This window comes from Solenopsis invicta, chromosome 6 (assembly GCF_016802725.1).
Source record: "Solenopsis invicta isolate M01_SB chromosome 6, UNIL_Sinv_3.0, whole genome shotgun sequence".
Classification (NCBI taxonomy): Eukaryota; Metazoa; Arthropoda; class Insecta; order Hymenoptera; family Formicidae; genus Solenopsis; species Solenopsis invicta.
In genome coordinates, this window is record NC_052669.1 from 12577032 (window position 1) to 12599749 (window position 22718).

The 22718-nt window shown below is 33.3% G+C and overlaps 1 protein-coding gene across 3 annotated transcripts in view; it reads left to right on the plus strand.

The window, feature by feature from the left end:
- The first annotated feature begins 883 nt into the window (after positions 1–883).
- Positions 884–22718, plus strand: part of LOC105207843 (serine/threonine-protein kinase 16) — a 113140-nt gene continuing 91305 nt past the window's right edge. For 2 of the 3 annotated variants that reach the window (XM_039451135.1, XM_039451132.1), the window contains exons 1-3: positions 962–1099; positions 3862–4096; positions 4181–4385. In XM_039451135.1, coding sequence (XP_039307069.1) covers positions 990–1099; positions 3862–4096; positions 4181–4385 — 550 coding nt within the window. In that variant the 5' untranslated portion in view covers positions 962–989. Of the gene's footprint in view, positions 1100–3861; positions 4097–4180; positions 4386–22718 lie in introns of all 3 variants that reach the window. The other variant, XM_039451134.1, reaches the window with a different exon arrangement.

The following is a 22718-nucleotide window of genomic DNA, read 5'->3' on the forward strand; positions in this document are numbered from 1 at the left end:
TTTACACCGAATACTTGATACGCGTAATATTTAGTAACTTTTTATTCAATTGGCCTAGTTTACACCGAGCACTTGATACGCGTACTAACTCGTAACTTTCTATTAATTTATCTTGTAGCGTTTTTTATTGGAAAAACTAGTGCGCACTGAAAGTGCACTTGCTACAGGTAATTGGGCATTTCCGTTGGCACCGTCATCGCGCAAACCGAAACGTCCAATTGCCAGCGGCAAGTGCACACTCAGTGCGCACTAGTTTTCCCAATAAAAAACGCTATAACTGTCGACAATGCGTGTATACATAATACATATATTTAATTATCTTGATTCATATTGTACCAACTTAATATACTATTTTTTAAATTTATTGCCGAAATTAAGATAATTTAATAGAAAATTACTAGTTAGTACGCGTATCAAGTGCTCGGTGTAAACAAGGTCATTCCGTTTGTTTTCTGTTCCTGAACTCTCTAAATAAGTGTACACTTAAAATGAAATAGATAGATGTTTCAAAGTTAGCGAAAGCAAGAAGGAACGTTCCAGTGCAGTCTAGTGCAGGAACAGAAAACAAGCCTATAATCTTAATTTTGGTAATAAATTTAATGAATGTACTATATTAAGCTGGTACAATATGAATCAAGATAATTAATTAAATATAGATATCACGTATACATTTACACGTATTGTCGAAATTAAAATAATTTAATAGAAAGTTACTTGTTAGTATGCGTGTCAAGTGTTCGGTGTAAACTAGGTCTATATGAGATCGCATGAAATGTTATCTGGGTATTTTTGTTATTTCTTACCTCCATGCTTGTAAGTTACCACATGAGAACAATTCAGTATGTAGTACACATGCCACCCCAGTAGGATCGTGGTAGTCCCCTGTTTCCCTTTCTTTCAAGACGGACTTGACATTTCTCTTTGTATATGTTCTGTGACAATGAGATGATGCCTTTTTATTACAATAATAATAATAGTATACAACTAAAATGAATAGCTTAGGTTTAAATTTAATTTTAAGAATGGGTTGTTTATGTGCTAAAGAGATCATTATGGTAAACTCGAGAAAATATAAAGTCTGTGAACATCTCGGAGACGGGCAAGTTTATTAAACAATTTTTTAAATTAAGAGTATATTAATCATACAGTTTGTTACATTATAATGTAACCTCGTGTATAGTAGTATAATATGTATAAGAATTATTTTTAAACAATTTAAATCTATTAGACAAGGAAAATGAGATTTTCTTTAAGCAAAAAAAAAATATAGCATGTTATTATAAAAATTATTAGAAGAATTAATACTAACCTTACTACTATTTTGTTTTTGGGCTATATTTCTTAAATAAAAACCAAAAATAAAATTTTGAAACCATAAATACAAACTAAAAAGTGTTTTATTAGTAATTTTATAATACTTTTATATTTTGTGATTATTATTATTATTTTAACATAAGAAAAAATAAAGATTATTTATCCCTTTGGAATCTCATTTCTAAATAAAAATTTATTTAGAAATGAGATTCCAAAAAGGGTGACTTATATTATACATAATGAAATGAGAAAAAGCAGAGCAGTTAAGAGTCAATGTTATAAAAGGAGGCCGCATAAACTTGCATTTTAATCCTTGTATATCGTGACATCGTATTGTGACATCGTATAGACTACTTTGATTTAAAATTTTATGAGACATTGATCTATGCAAGCAAAAAAATCAAATTTTATTCTTTTTATTGAATAATAAAGTTATATATTACTAACAAATAACTAGTGTTGGTTTTATATTGGCATTGGCTTTAATTTAATTCCTTGAGCTTAATACTGTAAAATTATTTAAATAATAAATTACATGGGCTACAGAGCTGCAGCAGTTGTTGGTGTCAAATGTGTAATAATATAATAATAACTGTTTACTATTTGTTTCGATAAGACTGTATTATACAAACATATGTTTCTACCGTTTTATTAATGGTCTTAGTGTTTCAATCAGATGACATACAAAGCTATCATATCATATAAAAAGTTATAATTCAGATTGAAGTCTAGACTTTATTTTAAAGCTTGCGTTTCTTATTTTTTTAGACCCAATTATTTAAGTACGATCTTTCTCAACAAGATACATCAGGAATAAATGGTTCTAGCCAAAATTTTCCAGCCTGAAAAATAAGATGGCTGGACTTCAATCTGAATTGTAATTTTATATGATGTACTTGCTTTTCATGTCATCTGATTGGATCACTGAAGAACATTAGCAAAAAGGTTGAGATGTATGTTTATATAATAATTCTGCTAACCCAAATGTGAATAGTTCTTACTATTGTTATTACACATTTGACACCAATATCCATTCTTTTTAGCCTATGTAACTTGTTATTTGAATATTTCAAACTGAGCCTTAGGTATATTATTGTTAAGTTAAATTATTTATTCTTACATTTGAAAAATTCAAGATATTATATATACAGTGGTGTGCAAAAGTTTTCAGCCAGTGACATTTTGTACTCTAATTAAAAACGGTCTAATAAAATTTTTATAATTATTGTTTTACTATATTATTTTATTACCTATATTTTATACTCATACCTGATAATTATGAAAATTTTATTAGGCTGTTTTTTAATAAATTAGAGTACAAAATGTAACTAGCCAAAAACTTTTGCACACCACTGTATAAAAATCTATGAATATGTAAACTATGGGTTTTTATTTTTTTAAATTATTTTAGATTATGTTTTTATCAATATTAATATAGTGCAATGTTTAATTTCTAAGAATACGAGGTTATTATTAGAGATGAAAATAACCAGTGATGAAAAAAATTTGGAACTTTGAGTAAAAAACAGTTTTTTATCTGGCCTTGAAAAGCTGTTTACTTCAATATATATATTTTATATTTTGACATTTAAAAAGATCTTTGTATAAAGATAAGTGTAAACAATTGAAATAAAATACAATGATTAAATGAAGATGGATACTTTAGATTATTATCAGTGAGAAGCAGGAAATAAATTCAAAGCTTATGTTATTTTAACAAATATATTTTTTTATGTTTATTTAATTATTGGGAGCATAAAAACATTAAATAATATTGAAACAATGTATCAAATGTTTTAACAATAAATATCAAGAAAAATTCTATATAAACAATGTGTTTTAATGATTATTGTGCTTATAATAAGCTAGATGTTTATTGTGTGATTTTATATATCTTTTCAAATTTATATATGATATTTATTGTGTGATTTTATATATCTTTTCAAGTTTAACGAACTGCACATTGAATAGATTCTTTGGTTATAACACAATTCTAAGTTGAAGAAGAGCAAGTTGAGTAATATCACGTTTATTAAATTGAAAATTAATTAAAATTAAATGGTACTGAACTCGCATCTGAATGTGAGAACCCCTAAAAAATTGAAGAATTTGTTGCGAAAAAACGTAGAATTGTGTTATGGCTGAAAAATCTATTTGATGCACAGTTTGTTGAACTTGAAAAGGTATATAAATTACACAATAAATATATCAGTACTAAGATCTAGCTATGACCATTAAGACACTTCGTTTATATTGTGTTTTCACATTATTGGTTGAAAAGTTTTCTATTTTAAGAAAAATTCTGTTTTTTTTTAAATTTGAGTAAAAATACAGTCTTACTGTAAAAAACTAGTTTTTTTACATTGTTTCTGCAAATTTAAAAATACCTATTTTTTTTTATCTCTAGTTATACTTTAAGAGGTAGTTATATTAGCGTTAGCAATTTTCTATTTATAGCATTGCATTACTTTTTTAAGTATGATATCTTTTTAGAAGTCTAAGACATTATAATTGACATTATAAATGAATTTTACATAATATTTTTAGTGGATTTAGCACAGTACATTTGGTTGAGGATGTTATCACACACAGAAAGTATGCCATTAAAAAAATTATTTGTCATGGATCAGAAGACCAGCAATTAGCGATGAAAGAAGTTGAGTATTATAAATTAATTAAGCATCCAAATGTTATAGAATGTATAGATTCGAGTTACGAAGGCATGGCGGATCCAATTGTTAATACAACGAGCGAAATGTTGATTGTTTTACCATATTATCAAGTAAGTTAATAATAGTTTGTAATAAAAATATACATTTTAAGTATAATATATTTCTTTATAAACAAATTGATATTGTAATTTTAGAAAGGAACTTTAGCAAATGATTTAGAACGACGAACAAGGAATTGTGATTACATGAGTTCTATGGACATTCTTAGCATATTTTTACAGATCTGTGAAGGTGTAAAGGCATTTCACGAGTCTAAACCAGAACCACTTGCTCACAGAGATTTAAAAACTGCAAATATATTGCTTAGTGACGACGGGACACCTATTATTATGGACTTGGGTAAGTTAAATTTTGTTATATTTAGCAAATATGTATATATTTTAGCATATATGAATTTGTTGTCATTGTAGCATTCATAAGAAGTTGAATGATATATTGCTTATTTTGAAGAAATATTGGAAATATAGAAGAAATTGTCGATCAAAGACAAGATCTAATGCGCTTTCATAATTATTACAAAAAATCTGTTAAGTAAGATATCGCAAGAATTAGCAAGAAAATCATTGCTACTTATACTTATATATTTTTTCTGCATATAATTTGATAAGATTATGTTATTCAAAATAAGGTTTTAAAAATAAATGGTTTTGTATCGGAATCTTCGTCGCTTGTCAATCGTGTTGTAGACAACACATGTGGTAAAATATTTGTGAAAGACATTATTATATTTTATAATATCTTGATCTGTAATGTGCGTTACTGCTGCATATCCTATAGATATGTGTAGTATTTATTACGATTTGTGAAACCTCTAATCACAGGTCTGAACTTAAGAATCTAAGAATTTTAAAAAAGATGTTTTGTTTCTGATGTTTCTTTAAGATAAGCGATACTTCACTTTAATGTGAGGCGGTTCGCTAACGCATTGACTTGGCGTCGAGTCGCGACCACGCCTCCTGATCAAGAGACATGGTAATGTCTCGCACTAAGGTAACGCGTAGCGTGATGAATTCGCATTTTTACGCAAACCGGTGATTTTTGAGCACCAGAGATTATAGAATCTTAGTAACGGCTGAATTGATCAAGTTCTGAGTAGTCTCAATCAATAGCTTGGGTAGGAATTGTGTAAGAAAAGTATTGTTATGCTTGACGAAACAAGCTTACGAATGCGTAACGCAAAATGACTTGACACTCTTTAGCAGAAACAACTCCGAACTTTATTAATAGCTCTCTTAATAATCTAACAGATTGCAAAACCAAAACCGAACGTCCGTTCACAGTTCCGCGTCGCGTTACAACAACCGTTGACAGGGAATGATCTTCTCTTGTCGCGCTCATCGATCGCCTCGTGCGAATCGATAATAACCACTTCCAAAGAGTGGGCACGCAACAGTATTTTTTTTTCTCTCCGTACTCTATGAGCGGAAATGTCGCGACTTCTTTGTATTGTTTGATTGGTGTCCGTTCCTAAGAACTTCAGAAAGATGTTACACATATGGTTACACATAAACATCAAGGGAATAATAACGAAGTTGTGTGCAAATCACTAGTAAAGACCCTTGAATCGCGTACAGGGCGCGAACTCTCGGTCGTGAGTGCTTGTGAGGCAGGAGGATTTAAATGATTGAGATTGCTGACTTTAAGTAAGCAAATAGGAGGCGAACAAGTTTTGGGTTTAGGAATCTTTCATGAAAGTAGGATTATCAGTAGGATGAAGAGAAAATTTATATGATTTCTAAGTTTGTCAGATATATTTTATGTTAAAGGATAACAATTGAAGATGATATGATTAATATCTTGTTTCTAAAATCTATCGTGACATACTGGAGAAGTACACATATTTTTTCCTGAAAAAACTAAAATCCAAGTTGTAGTGATCACTTCTTAGTCACAAAGACGGATTTGTTTTTTGTTGAGAGCCTTTTTATGGAACTAGGTTTTCTATTAGCGATTTATTTTGCATGTGAAAAAGTTTATATAACGCAGCGTTTATCAAGTAACTCGTAAACGCGCGGTCTTTAAACTCTTTAATTTGATTATAGAAGTCTGTGAATATAATTTCAAAAGAAGGTTTATGTCCCTTGACGGCCTTCTTCGTCAGCTTCGTTTGCAAGCTTGTTGTCCTTGATACAGAAGTAAGCTGGAATCCAGACGAAAGAAATGTTAATATTCTGTAGATGTTTCTTGCAAAGTTTCTATTTGATGAGAGTTAGGTAATTGATGTTATCCATAGTATAATTGCTATCTATTGCTTGCAACACGCTCAACGAGTAAAAAAAATTGTGGTGTATCCCTCACAGTTGTAATCTAAGGTAAGTTCAATTTGGATCAGGTAAGCCTCCGCTGATAAGATTAAGGTTTCCGAAGGTGATTTGTGAGTGATTGTTGAGATTTGTTGTTACTTGGAGTGATTAGAAAGAGAGGACTTAAATGATTAAATGTGATTTATTAAAGTCTTACAAAACATCTTAGTTAGCTATGCGAGCCGCTCGCTCCAAAGCCTCGAATAGAAGTAAGTTCTTCACACACCACGTTTCCTTCTCAAACGCTCTCCCTTTCTCACGACGCTCATATACCTACTTGATACGGGAGGCATACATGTGTGTATTCACTACACATTCTCTCTTGCGCATTGTACACTTCCATGCCATGCAAACAAATGCTGAACTTGTTATTGTACAATATAAATGTACCATATATTCCAATAGTGATAAAGGCGTTGAGATGCAGAAAGTGAATATCAACCTTGTTATTATTTTAAAATTTAAAACCATTCATGCAAATCTCAATTGAGATTCTTTTAGGGTCCTTTGTTTGAAGTTTGTAGAAAATTTACTAGATGTATTTCTTTGAGCCGTCTTTCCTAAGTCAAGTTAGTTTAATGTCAATATAGATGATTTGCATATGATAGCCAGCTAGTTTAGTATAAATCCTGAAGGAATTGTGCTGCTGAAGATTGTGAGAATATCTTAACTGGATGAATCGATTGAAAATTATGAACGATTTTTATTTTGTGATCTGGCAACTTCTCTATTGCTAGAGCATTAAGATATTGTGTCACTAACAAGGAGTAGGCAAGAACTGTAAAATGCCAAATAAGATGAGTCATAGCTCATTCGAAAGGGAAGGACAAGTATATTAATAGTGTAAAAGGGTTAGCGTGAATGGGCCTTACTTTTTAAGAAAATCGCAATTAAAGTTTAACATCAGGACATTTATACGTTAAGTAATATAATCTTAAATCACTATCCAAGATAGCGTCGTGGCTGAGAAGGCTAGATGCTAGCGTTACTAATTTCCCTCCGCGGCGGACCGGGTTCGAATCTCCGAAGTATCATTTTTTTTTAAGTCTTTTGCTATTATATTTTACAATTACATTATTTTTATTATTTTTTAAATTAATTAATAATGTAATTACATATAATAATAAAATTTGTATTAATTAAAAATTAATACAGATATTTTATAAATTATTTATTATAATAAAATTATTTACAAGAGGCCTTAACGAACAGATCTATTTCGAAAAATAATACACTTTAAGAGTTTCTACAATATTATAAGTTATAAGACCATAATAAATTAGTAATGAGTAAATGATACACTTTGAAAAACATCCAATTTGTCGAACATATTTCATGCTACACAGAGCTTTCATCAGTGAACTTATTAAAAACTAGTACATTTCAATAAATTATTAGATAACTATATTAATATGTCTAATATTTTTCATGTTGATATCTCGAGTATTATCGCGAATTACAGAAATAAACGTATGAAAGTAAATAAATAAATAAATAATAAAAAATAAATAATAAATATAATGATATCCATGTGCGTAAGTTAAAACAATTGAAATAATAAATTAATAAGTTAAAATTACTATGACTGTCTTATGATTAAAATTATTTATACATTAATAAAATTATTTGTTATAAAACTCGCACATTGCTGTACAATATTGTGGGTGAAAATCGAGGTAAAAACATTTAAAACATAAATAAGGCTGACAGATCGGAATTCCTTTATACGGTATAATTTGTAAACACATTGGCTTATTTTTGTCATTTCGGAAAATTTCGTTGTACATCTTTAACCGCGTCAAGATTAATTTAAAAAATAATAAAAATAATGTAATTGTAAAATATAATAGCAAAAGACTTAAAAAAAAAAATATATATATGCTTTGGAGATTTGAACTCGGTCCGCCGCGGAGGGAAATTACTTACGCTAGCATCTAGTCTTCTCTGCCACGACGCTAACTTGGATGCTGGTTTAAGAGTCTAGTACTTAACGTACAAATGTCCCAATGTTAAACTTTAATTGCGATTTTCTTAAAAAGTAAGGTCCATTCACGCTAACCTTTTTATACTGTTAATATTTATATAATAATAACTTGTTCCCCCTTTTCGAATGAGTTATGACTCATCTCATTTGGCATTTTACTGTTCTTGCCTACTCCTTGTAAGTTAGATTTGTTGGCGAAGCACTTAAGTGGGGTACCTATTTTGAAATATTAAAAAGAGGTAATTTAAAAAAAAATTTTTGAAATAAAAATAAAAAGAAATCTAAACAAGAAGACTTTCTTCTGTCATAGCTGGATCTTAGTGCTTTTATGTATTCATGTGATTTTATATACTTTCTCAGACTCAACTAAACTGCGCGCCGTTACTTTTGGATATAACAGCTATTGAATAAGAGTTAGTAATACTCAGTCAGCTGAGGTGATATTTTTTGCATTGACCCTAACAAAACTTTGCTGCCGTGCCGTTCGAATTCTAGTTGACCAAAGAAGTTGATCAACCATATCAATCGAAAGAGGAGATTTCAAACTTTTTTTACGTTTTGGTCCGAACCTTCTATCTCATTCCGTCTTCACACAGCAAGTGTTTGAAACTTCATATGGGGTCTCTCAGATCTACTTACGTGTTTAAGGGTTAAGACCAAAAAATAATTTAAAAAATCGGTTTTTATTTTTTTTGACACGTTCCATCAAATTGAAAAATCTAAAAGAAATCTTGAATATAATGTCATATGACTCATTCACTGAATTTTTAAAAAAATGGTCACTATTTTAGATCAAAAGATAATGCGATTTTAAGAATTCTAGATTTATTTAAAAACAGAATTTTTAGCACAAAACGACAAAAAAAATTAAAGTTTATGTTTATGAATATCCTTTATAACCATGAATTTTTTGTAAAGATTAATTTAGATTTAACGGAGAAAAAAAATATTAATGAAAAATCACATTTTTTGCGGTATCTCGAAATTGTGGGGGTCTTTTGAAATAAAACTTGGCACAAAAAGTTCTTTTATCTTGGTGGATTTTGCCCTATATAACGATTGATTAAGCGCGGGGCCCAAAATCACTTTTTATTTTGTTATACCCTTTCTTACGGGGATTGGAGCAATGATTGAACAATGGTTGTTTAATGTGGGAATGGCAGAGGTGGCCGAGGGTTTTAGAATATGCAGATGGGAAGGAAGATAAAGTTTCTCGATGGCGGATTTTTGAGATTTGATATGTTCTTTAAATCGAGCTGAGATTAGATTAAGACTTCTTTTTTTTTATAGGCCTTGATAAAAGACCAAATTTTTGCAGTGGGAGTTTTATGATGAAATGAATTGCATAATTTCTTTCAATCTCTTTTTTTTCCTCAGAAGTTTATTACAAATCTTCATGTATCTATTATAATTTTCCGCGAAGAGATCTTTTGTATGCCTTATTGGCCTCTCTTCTTTTAGCTAGCATTTCCTGGCATAAGTCATTTCACCAGGAGAGATTAACATGGAATTGTTTAGGATTGATGGTCCAGAATTTTTTTTTAACTGAAATGAAAGTAAATATTTATTTCTGTATTTTATTGAGGAAGGAGTTGCATTTCGATTGCATTGCATCCAGTTAATTAAAACATGATTTTTTTCACAAAAATTATTAAATATTTTTAAGTCCATGTTATTAATAAGCTATTTGTCTGCCGAGTTGTCTGCTTATTGTCTCGATCAGAAGCACTGCTCCAGACTAGAGCACTTCCGCATTGTTATGGGGGTATCTTTGAGAGATAAAACTATTTTTATAGTTGTCACACTTCATTTTATTAACAATCACAAGCATCAGCGATTTCTTGCGCCGTTACAAATACTTTAATTGCTCTACTCGATATACAAGAATATTGACATTTTCGGATTCGAATTACTGTCACGAGTTGCGTGCTTTCCGTTACTCGGTCCTCAAACGAGAGAGCGAGCAACGGCCAACGAAATACCAGGACTCATACTTGCTTACTTTTCTCACTTTTATTTACTTTTTTATCAAAACTCACTTTTTACTCACTTTCTCTATCAAAATTCACTTTTTTTACCTTTTTAACATTCCAAGAAATAAGTTTTTATTAAACAAAAGTAATTTTTAATAATAATTTTACTTATATAAATATTAATTTTTAAAAAAATGTTTTTGATGCTTTTGCTTTGTATTAATTAATGCCTAAGGTGTAAATGCAAAGGAGCATTGCAATTAAGATATTTTGTTTTTTTGGTATTGCTATTTATGAACTTTAGGTGGCGCTGATAGTGTTCTTTAAACTCTAAGTTCTGGAGTAAAGTCTAAAATAGTGATTGCAACATTTCGAAAATATTTCGGACATGTTCTTTCTTTTTCGCATGGCAGTGCAGCCATTGAGAGAGGTTTTTCGGAATTTGGTTGTATTCTGACAGAAGAAAAAGCATTGATGTTTTTAAAAATGCTGAATGCTAGACTTAATATTAAGGATGCGATGAAAAGAAACAAACCTCAACTGGTTTCTTTTAGTAAGGAGTTAATTATTGCCGCAGAATCGTCAAAACAGAAATATATGATTTTTTGTAAAGAAGAAAAAAAAGAAAGAAGCTGAACGAAATAGATAACTCATTGAAGAAGCTAGTATAAAAAGGAAGAGAGAATTAGAAGAGGAGATGGAAAAATTGAAAAAAAGTTTAAGGTACTAGAAGAGGAATTTAAAGAAGCTAAAATACAAGAAAAGAGCCAACGAAAAATTGCCGATGAAATGTTTGTTGAAGCGAATAATAGATTAAAATTAGCTGTCGAAAAGGGAGATATGAACGGTGTAAAAATAGCTCAAAGTTTGTTAGGTTGCAAAAAACTTAAGAGAAGAAAAGCAAAAAATAAAAACAAAAAACGAAATTTCTTTAAGGATTGAAAAGAAAGTCTTTTTTATAAATATTCAATCATAATTAATACTAATTTTATTATATAAAATATTATTAATAAATGCTTTCATTATTTTCAATTGTTCATTTTTATATTTTGTATTGTTAAGTTTATCTTTAATTATACTGATTACTACATTCAATATTATTACTAGCATTAAAAGATATATAGATTTTATTTGTTATTTAAATGATAAGTAAATTCCAACGATCAGATATCAATTGTGATAAATATTTTGTAATAAAATTATATTTTTGTTTTTATAAATACTTATTTATCAATATTATTATCAATATGAAAAGATACAATTTTATTTGTTATATAAGTTATTTCCAGAAATCAGACGTGATAAATATAAAAAAATTATGTTTCTGTTTTATAAACTTAAGTAAATTATTACATAGAATTTTTATTATTAAATAAAAATGTTTTGATAAATACGTAGATTTTATTAAGTATGAATTTTAATTACACTCTATCCTTTCTTTGTTCTTCTCTTAATTTCTTTCACTTTTCTACTTACTTTTTTTTTACTTATTTTTTTTGTCATTAAACTCACTTTTCCCATTTTTTTTGACTCCCTTAGCCGGTATGAGCCCTGAAATACGCGAAAAGCCGCAATGCTCCGCTCCCCCGTCCCGCCAATCGCTCCTAGCTCCTTGATCCACCGATCCAGCAGCGGGGCTGAGGAAGACAACGGGAGCGAGAAGTGTAGACGACAGAAAGCGTGGTATTGAAGATTAATCGCGAAGTAGCAAATTAAATGAAAGCATCCTTAATTAATGGACACTATTTGTAAGTGAAAGAGTCTTTTATTTTACTGCTTTTATAAGAGTGATTATTGGATAGTGATAACCTTTTCCAGGCATTTGGGCAGATCTTAGAAATGTACGAGGAAAATAGATTAGCTGTGGTTGGAACTATGTCAATAATGAATTTAGATCTCGCGGGTGTGTTCAGAGTGGGTATCTGTCATTTAATACAATTGAAAGTATTTAGTGTTTTCTTCAGCTTTCTACTTGTGTCTTCCGAATTATTATACGAATAATGATAGTGACAGTTAAAATCTCTAGTAGTATCAAAGTATCAAAGCATAAATATATCTAACAAGGGAAGTTCTCGAGATGCATATCACCGATTTTAATAAAACTTTATGGGTGTGTAGTATTCATTCACACTTTTACAGTAATAAAGCCGTTTGTTGCGAAACTTAAGCATTCTCGAGAAAATGACGATTAAATATTTCCAGCATTTATTAGTATCCTTACAGAAGAACGATTGTCGATTAAGCGTAGAGTAGGACGTTGACTAGTACGCTTGGAATCCCAGGTTCGATCCCAGCAGCTGACTCTTTTTTTTAAATTTTATATTTTTAAATTGTTATATATAATTTTTAAAACCCTTTTAATTATTTAATGTAAAATTTATTAAAAAAATCAAGGAATATAAAAATATTTTTTATTATTGTTAGTGCTAATACGATCTCCAAAAGATCTCCACGCGTATTTCCCCATTGTCGTAATTTCCACTCTTGTATGCGCGGGCTCATGGCTCTACACTTTTCCGCCATATTCTCTCTGTGTGTTTGTGCTGTACGCCTTATTGTGTAACATTGAACGCATTTGTCTCATTGCAATAAATTCAATTAGTGTCTCGTATTCTTCATCAATTATATCGCCTCCTATTCCTGATTTTACATCAACAATTATTAATTAAATTAAAATTTTTTATTACAAAAAAATATATTTGCAATAAAAATTTACAATGATTGTTTTAAAAACGTCAAAATAAATGTTTCAATAAATTGTTATACCTACAACGGTCTCCGAGTAAAACGGTTTTGTTATTGTCTTTTTTTTGTTCAAACTTTACGGTGTTTGTTTAAGCTTCTTGCTTAAAATTAAAACATAAAAATTAAAGGTTTAAAAAAATAAAAACAAATATATTTACAATAAAAATTTACAATGACTTTTACAGTTTTTTTTGTAAATTTTTATTGCAAATATATATTTTTTTGTATTCATGAAAAATTTTAATTTAATTAATAATAAAGAGCATTTTTATATTCTTTGATTTTTTTAAATAACATTTTATCTTAAATAATTAAAAGGATTTTAAAAATTATACATAACAATTTAAAAATATAAGATTTAAAAAAAAAGTTAGCCGCTGGGATCGAACTTGAGACCTCAAGCGTACTAGTCGACGTCCTAACGCCCTACTCTACGTCGCTTAATCGACAATGATTCTTCTATAATGGTATTAATAGATGCTGGAAATATTTAATCGTTATTTTCTCGAAAATACCAAAGTTTTGCAACAAACGGCTTACTGTAAAGATGTGAGTGAATACTACACATCTATAAAGTTTTCTTAAAATTGGTGATATGTATCTTGAGAACTCCCCTTGTAAGTTGAGCAAAGATTTATCGAAAAAGTTTTGGACGGGGCATTTTGACTCCGACGTCTATATGGATTAATCAATAATAAAGAATTTTAGCCCTTTTTGAATTCTATGCCTAGGATTTCAATTAAGAAGTGAGCAAAAGAGCTTAAATCGACTTTGGAGAAATAAATATTATTTTTAATAATGAAATATATAATTGCTTTTGCTAGAGTATACAATATTTATTTTATTGTTTTAAAAGGTACTTTTAGGTAAAAAGTTGAATTTTTATGTAGCAGAGTTTTTGAATGCAAAATATGTCAATGTTTTTTGCGACAAATTGTAAAATGGAGATTTGCTTTGAATACCTCTACAATTTCATTGTGATATTTTCATAGTAGACAGAGCTCTGCTTGAAATCAGAGTTATGATTAAATGTAACTATTGGAATCTTTGGAGAATAGTATCACTTCTATTATTATGCGGCAATGATTCATGTCTGTTTTGAGAGTTACAAGGTTCAAAATGGAGGTTGCAGGAATGTCTATATAGAGTAGTGTTTCATGAATGTATCGGTTAAGCTATTAAAATTACCATTATAAAAGAAAGAGAGAGGATATTAATTAAAAAAAAGAACAAAATTGCGAGATATTAGCGTTAGTATTATTTTTATTTACATTATTGGCTCCATTAAAGTGTCTTACTTTGCCTAACTGAGGAATGAAAAATAATTCTGATGCGCTACCTGTAAAGTAAACATTTGCCTATAATTAGCGGCTATTTACTATTGGGCGCTATTAAATAAGCGACAGCACGTTTAGCATCCAATAATCTCGAAGAGAAGAAGGGACGGATGATAGATTTGACGAGCCCGGCAAAGGAGGAGAAATCGATACTCTTCTTAGTTTTGCAGCATTTATGAGAAGTGGAGTCCTCTCGTGTTGAGAAGAATGCCAATAAGCTATACGACCAAAACTAATATTTTAGAATTCCTTTTAATGGCCATGCATTTTTAGCCGTTATGTTGGAGTCGATCGATCGGATTCAGGTGATAAGAGTGTCTCTTTTGGTCCGATCCAAGCAGCTTAAATCCATTAGGTGAAAATGAGTTATTAGAAGGCCCGTATAAACTACTGTTGGCTTTGTTAGGTAACATAAAAAGTTTTGAAAATTAAATTTAACATTGTTACGTCCGTTTTGTTTGCCGTTAGTTAAGTTACGAACAGCTCATACGAGCTGTTAAAGCCTGGTGAAACGGTTAATACCAAACGCTACCAACAACAATTGATCGATTTGGATCGTTCGCTACTCGAAAAACGACCAGAATATCGAAAAAGGCAACACAAGATCATTTTTCTCTATGACAATGCTCCATCACATACGGCAAAACCGGTTCGCAACACGTTTGAAGCACTTAGCTGGAAAATGTTAGTCCATGCGGCTTATTCACCAAAAACGGTTAATACCAAAGACCACACCCTTCTAGTCTTACCAAAAACAGAGCATCGTCTTCCTGCCAAAACGATTCGGTCTTGTGATTGATGTGGATGGTGCGCCTGGGTCTACTCATGATTTTTTGCGCTTGAGATTTTCAAAATATATCTACTTTTTATCTCCAGTAACGATACGATGCGAAAACAACTTTCTTTTGTATTGTTCAAGCAAAATTTTACATGTGTTTTCTTGCCTTTCCATCTGCCTCTCGTTCAACTTATGTGGTATCCATCTGCCGACCTTCTGAATCTTTCTCATCTCTTGTAGCTGATTGGAAACAGCTTGTTGACTAACGTTCAATTGCTTTGCGAGTTGTTTTTTGTTTTGTTTGTGAATTGTCTTTGTCCAACAATGCTTACAATTCTACATCTTTGTATCTTTTTGGTAGTTTTCCGTGTTTCTTGTTTGCAACATTAAAATCACCACTTGTGAAACGCCGAAACCATTGTTCACACGTATCTTGCGATGGAGCATGTTCACCATAAGCTTCTCGAAGTAATCGGTATGATTCAGCAGCAGTTTTCTTTAAATAAGAACAAAAAATTAATATTGTCCGCGAAAGTTCTTTATTTGGCACAAATTTTGATATATTGAACACTGCAAAATAATATTTTTTCAATTTATTACTTGTGCGCATTGACTCTTGTTGATGGTACAACAAAATGCTATATACGTCAAATCTTTATACTACACACTGCACCATCTGTTGTCTCAAATCCGCATTTTATACTTGTACATTATTCTTGGTAACCGCCGGGCAATTCTTCGAAATGATCGAATGTCTCCTTCCACAATTAATACACGTCAGAGAAGAGTCCTTGCACAGGTCATCATTTTCATGTCTTGCTTTGTTACAAAGCAGACACTTTGGGGTTCCTTTACAAGAGTCACTGATACGTTCTATTTTATTACAATTAAAATAAATCTAGTTAGGAACATTAGGAATGAAAAGACCCAAATCATATTTGATTTTGTACAGGCAGATAATTGTCTTACTTTAACAGAGTGTTGAGAAGTGGATTAACTTAACTTCTCTTCTCCCTTGATCTTTTGTTTCCTATTCTTCTTTTTCTTTAAGTTGGTTTTTGGTTTTCTGCTTCCGAAGGAGACAAAGTACCAGGTTTATTTTTTGTCGAATTAGAACCTTAGATATTCCAATTGATCTTTTCTCTACTTTTTATCTGGCTTTGTTTTCTTTATTTTTTTTAAATATATGATTTACATCTTGTATAGGCAATCCACAGCTACATTCCAGCGTATCACTCAGGCTCACTCTGGATTTCCAATAGTAAACGCATTACCGAATATAATTCTAATTAATATTCCAGAGTAATCTTCTTACATTTAAATTTTAGTGATGTTTTTAGATTAATGTCTATGAAATTTCCAATGTAATATTTACCTGTATTAGGGCTAACTTGATTAAAGTGTATTGTATTTAATTTTTAATAATTTCTCCGTAAATAGTCAATACGCTCTTTAAGTGAGATTTTGTTGTTTATCCTTGTTCCATTAATTGTTTCTATTTTAGCCAACCTATCCTATCTGCTTCTTTGTTTCCGAAAATATCTGCATGCACAGGGCACTAAGTGAATTGAATTTTAAGTCCCACTTTTTGAGTGAATCAGCAATAAATTATACAAATCTTTTACTGTGGGGCTAAGTGATTTAATGTATGATTTGAAATTTCTCCCTTCTCACATGATTCCCAGAGTTTCCATGGAGCTCTTTGAGTCCGTGCATATATTAATATAATGTCAACCCGATCTTATAGCTAGTTATATTGCCTTATCTATTGCAGAAATCTCCACGAAAAAGACGATGTATAGGGATTTAATTTAAACGAGTAACCCTGGTTTAATACCGGAACGAAAACCGCGCAACCCACATTCCACTCCGTATTGGAGTTATATTCTTCCCGTTCGGGTCTCTCCACTGGATTCCTTGATTTTGACCCGTTTGTGTATATGGTATATGTTGTGTAGGTTGCGGGATTGCAAAGAGTTAGTCGTAGAGGACCGTGTATTACTAATGGCTATGCTTTATTACATTAACGCCGCTGGTACAGAACGATACGCACGTGTCCACGGTTGCGAGAGAAGAGAGCGAGTTCCGCTCGTTCGCGTAGTGCTGCGTGTGCTCGCCTAGACATTGGCGCTATCTACAGGGGAATCGGTACGCGTGCTTGTACCAACTACGCTCTCGCACAACACTTCCCCCCGTAAAGGAAAACTCTGAGTTACTTCCGGGTCCATGTGAGATCCGTATATCTCACTGGGGGTCTTCTATTGCGTACAGGGCGCTCTCTTGATCCTGCTGGAATCCGGGCTGGTACTTCCACTTGTGGTTGTCGGGCTTCTCCTAGCTCCGGCTGTACTCTTTGGTTTTCTTCCGCGTTATCTTGTGGTAAGTCTGCGCCTTCGTAAGCTTCAGGTATATTCGGGTCCACTTCGTCTTGTGGTTCCTCCGGATGACTCCAATATTCTCCAGATCGAAGGATCTGGTCAACATGCCGCTCCCATATTCGGCCATCATCTAGAGCTATCCTGTAGTGTAACTTTCCCAGGCGATGGGTGATCTTGCCGTGCTTCCACTTGACGACTCCGCCGTAGTTCCGGCATTGCACACTTTCCCCCACCGCAAATTTGCGAATTTTTTTATCTGAGTTTGTACTTGCGAGTTTTTTTTTTTTATTTGGTACGCATACAGTATAATACGTGTATATTTGTCTACCGAACATTCTCTCGGACGGAGTAGCTCCTGTAGTACAATGTGATGTAACTCTATACTGTGTTAAGAACAATTGTAATGCATCTTCCAGTTTCAAATTTTTATTTACAGGATCTGCTAGTATTTTTCGCAATGAATTTTTCATCGCTTGTATGAATCTTTCCGCTTGCCCGTTTGTAGACGGGTGATATGGAGCAGTATACTTTGGCGTAATTCCATTTACTTTAAGAAATTGTGTAAACTCTGTACTACGAAAACTACGACCATTGTCCATCACTATAGTTTTAGGAGTTCCGAATTCCGAGAAAATTTTTTTACATTCGTCAATTGTACTTTTCGCCGTAATGTCTTTGACAATGCGAACAAATGGAAACTTTGAAAATGAATCTATTAAAATAAAGAAGTTGGCATTCATGAATGGACCTGCGTAATCTATGTGTATTCTGTCGAAAGGACCTTCTGCGGGTTCCCATTCGTGAACCTCAACCTTTGGTGGATTGTTACGTAACGAGTTACAAATGTTGCAATTTCTTGCCATTTCCTCAACAGCTTTATCCACGCCTGGCCACCAATATAGGCTCCTCGCCAACGCTTTCATTTTTGCTACCCCGAAATGACTTCTGTGCAAATCGCGTAAGAAACGCATTCGTAATGATACGGGAATCACGACTTTTCCGTTACATAATAGTATCTCGCGTTGTATACTAAAAGCTGTTTGATTTATATTGAATCGTAATTTAGCGGGTATTTCCTTCTTTCCGCGTAACGCTTTAATCAAATCTTGTAATTGTGTATCTTTTAATGTTGCATGTGCTAATTGTTCTATGGTTACCGGCATGCTTTGAACAATTCCGATTTCGTGAACATCGACAACGTCGCGTTCCGCGGTGGCTGTTAGTGCGACAGGCAAGCGAGATAGACAGTCAGCATTACAATGTAGTTTTGTATTTTTGTACTTAATTTCAAAGGTGTATCCTTGTAAAAAAATTGCGTAATGTTGCATTCGTAATGCTGTGTAAGTTGGTAATGCTTTCGAAGGTGAAAAGATTTGTACTAACGGACGATGATCTGTAATAAGTATAAACTTACGTCCGTATAAATATTGATTGAATTTTTTGATTCCAAAGATAATCGCGTAAGCTTCCCTGTCTATCTGCGCATACTTTCGCTGTGTACTTGTTAAGGTTTGCGACGCGTACTGTAATACACGCTCAGTACCGTCGGGGTACTGATGAGACAACACGGCCCCCACGCCATAAGAGCTCGCGTCAGTCGCTAAGATTAGTGGTAGCTTCGGATCGTAATGTACTAGCACGGTGTCATTTTGAAATTCTTTTTTTGCTAATTGGAAAGCACGTTCGCAATTTTGCGTCCATTTGTATGCAGCGTCTTTTTGTAATAATATGTGTAACGGTGCAAGAATCGTACTTAAATTGTTAATAAACCTACCGTAGTAGTTTATCATTCCTAAAAAAGAACGTAGCTCGTCTACGCTGCGCGGACGTGGCATTCGCTCAATTGCCTGCATCTTTTCGACGGTTTTATGTATGCCGTGCTTATCAATCTTGTATCCGCAGTAATCAATATTATCCTTGAAAAACTCATTCTTTTCTTTGTTAATGTGTATGTTTCTATCAGCTAATCGTGACAATACTTGCCCAAGACGGTGCAAATGAGTTTCATCATCCGGTCCCGTAATTTTGATGTCGTCTAGAAAAACTGACACCCCCGGTATATCCTGTAGGATATTTTCTATCTCCCGTTGCCAGATCGCTGGCGCTGACGCGATTCCGTACATTAATCTTGTACTACGGAATAATCCCTTATGTGTACTTAGGGTTAATAACTCGCGATCTTCTTCGCGTATCTCTAACTGTAAATAAGCTTGTTGTAGGTCGATTTTCGTAAATTTCGTACCTCCTGCCTCGACGCGAATAACTCATCGATCGTTGGAAGTGGATGTTCATCCACCACGAGATTCGGATTTAGAGTGACACTGAAATCTCCGCAGAGACGTACTCTGTTATTTTTTTTTAGAACCGGAACAATGGGTGTAGCCCAACGCGAAGTGTTTACTTTCTCAAGTATTCCGTCTTTCACAAGCGTTTGCAATTCCTGTTCCACCAAGGGCAACAGTTTAAATGGTACCGTTCTTGCTTTTAGGAATACGGGTTTGACATTATCTTTTAATGCTAAACTGACCTGTAGGCCCTTTATCTTTGTAGAACCGATATCTAATTTTTCTTTGTAACGTTGTAACATTTTTGAAACTTTAACTTGTGTATTGTTTTGTATGTTTGAAACTGTATTTATTGAATTTGTCAATTGAAATAATTTTAATTGCCGTATCCACTCGCGACCTAATAACGGTTCGCGTTCAATTTTAGAAACGTACAAGTTCAATTTGTAAATGCCACCACGCCACGCAACTGAAACCGACAACATCCCGATTACTTCGATTGATGTTTTGTAAAACGCGACTAGCTGTAGGCTCGTCGGTTGTAACGGTTGTCCCGTGAAGAAACGTTTAGCCGTGCTAATACTTACAATGGAAACCGCCGCCCCGCTATCGATTTCGAATCGTAACGTTTTTCCATCGACTACGAGTGTTTTGAAAAACTTATCTCGGTGGTTCCAGTGTTCTATAGTTAAGACCTCCTCGATCTGGTTAGCCGACGCCCGCTTGGCTCTCATGCAGACCTTACGCAAATGCCCTGGCGTGTCGCAAGAGTTACATTTAACATTTCTGTCGAGTGTACATTTATTGGCTAAATGATTTCCGCCGCATCTAAAACAAGCTATGTTAGTATTTGTAAGTGTACTCGAGTTTACATTATTAGTTTTACCGACATTTGTACGATTCTTCTCCTTGTTCGGCTTTTCTCGAATCGGCTTCTTCTTCCGTGATCCCTTGTATTCTGATTTGTTGTTCTTCGTACCAACGTATTCCACGACGGCCGTCCCGGTCTGTAATTGCCGGGAATCCTTTTCTGAAAGTTCCATTGTCGTGGCCACTTGCACAGCTTTCTCGAAGGTCAGGTCCTTGGTCTCGAATAACCGCGACTGAGCCTGTAGACTGGATAATCCGAACACCAATTGGTTCCTCAACGCCGTTTTCAAATAGGGCCCAAAATTACAATGGATGCTTAGTTTATGTAATGCCGCAACGAAGTCCTTCAGAGATTCTCCCTCCTTTTGTTTTCTCTGATGAAAACGGAAATTCTCAGCTATTTCTAGTGGTTCTGGAGCGTAGAATTCTCTTAGGCTTACAACCAGCTCGTCGAATGGAATGGTGTAGGGATCTGCCGGCGCTGTTCTATTACAAATAACATCAAACGCCGCTGAACCGATGTAATGTAATAGATACAACACTTGTTGTTCGGCCGGGACCTTGAAAATCTTAATGGCTGCCAGAAATCGCTGCAACCATCGTTTCCACTCTGTGGCTGCAGGATCGAAAATATCGATTGAGAGGTTACCGTGTAGCACAACCTCTGTCATTGTCCCGTGTATGCACAAATCACACGCCCGTGCGATTAAAAAAAAAATTTTTTTTTTTTGTGAAATCAGATCCGTTTCTCGACCCTGTACTTCTTGAATCCTCGCGACGCACGACTCTACGACTCTGCGCGCACGCCACGTGTTCTGAGCGTGTACCAACACGTGATCCTGTATGTACGTATGTATGCACGCGGCGCGATTTCTCTATCGCCTCTTCGTAAGTATGTATGTATGCACGTGGCACGATTTCTGTATTGCTTCTTCGCAAGTATGTATGTACGTAAGCACGCGGCGCGATTTCTCTATTGTTTCTTCATCAGTATGTATGTAATTTTTGTCGTACTTGCTCACTCTTGAGCCGTGAATGCCGGTTTTCTTTGTCCGAGCTGTAAGGATGGCTCTTCTTTCCCCGCTAGCAACTCGTGGATCTCATCCTCGTCGCCAATTCTCTGTTGTGTAGGTTGCGGGATTGCAAAGAGTTAGTCGTAGAGGACCGTGTACTACTAATGGCTATGCTTTATTACATTAACGCCGCTGGTACAGAACGATACGCACGTGTCCACGGTTGCGAGAGAAGAGAGCGAGTTCCGCTCGTTCGCGTAGCGCTGCGTGTGCTCGCCTAGACATTGGCGCTATCTACAGGGGAATCGGTACGCGCGCTTGTACCAACTACGCTCTCGCACAACAGTATATATATAGTAATTTCTTCCACATTTTTATTCAACATTTTACTAATGAAGGTTTTGTTAATATAGTCTACAGTTTTTACGTATGCTCTTACCTTATAATCAAAATCGACATTTCATTTCTTATATTGGTTGGGTAAGCAAACATAGGATGAACATCTTACTTATATAAATGTGGAAGAGAGCGTTCAGTTTGTTTCCATCTTAATATGAAAGGAATATTTCGTGAGGGCGTGTCTTTTCCTGATATCATTCTATGTAAGCGTTTAATTTTGTTAATCAATTTTGTGTTTTGTAGTTGGTATGCTTTCAGAATCAATTTATCACTTATCTTTGAAATGTATCTTAATGAAGACATTTGACCCGATATTAACCATTCTATTTTATTAGATGAAAACTCTGGCAATCTTAATATCATTTTATAGGCAATCTTAATATCATTTTCATATATCATTGTCACTAATAGTTTGTCTATCAAATTCAGATGTGATTTTAAGATGCTCATAAAATTGCACCATATGGCCTCTCAACTCGCTTGTACTCTAATGGTGACGTTAATAAAGTCCATTCCTGCTCTCATACTAATTCCCCACTATCTTCCGTTTATCCATTTTAGTATATTTATGAAGCAAAATGATTTGTTCTTTAGTGAGGTTAGATGC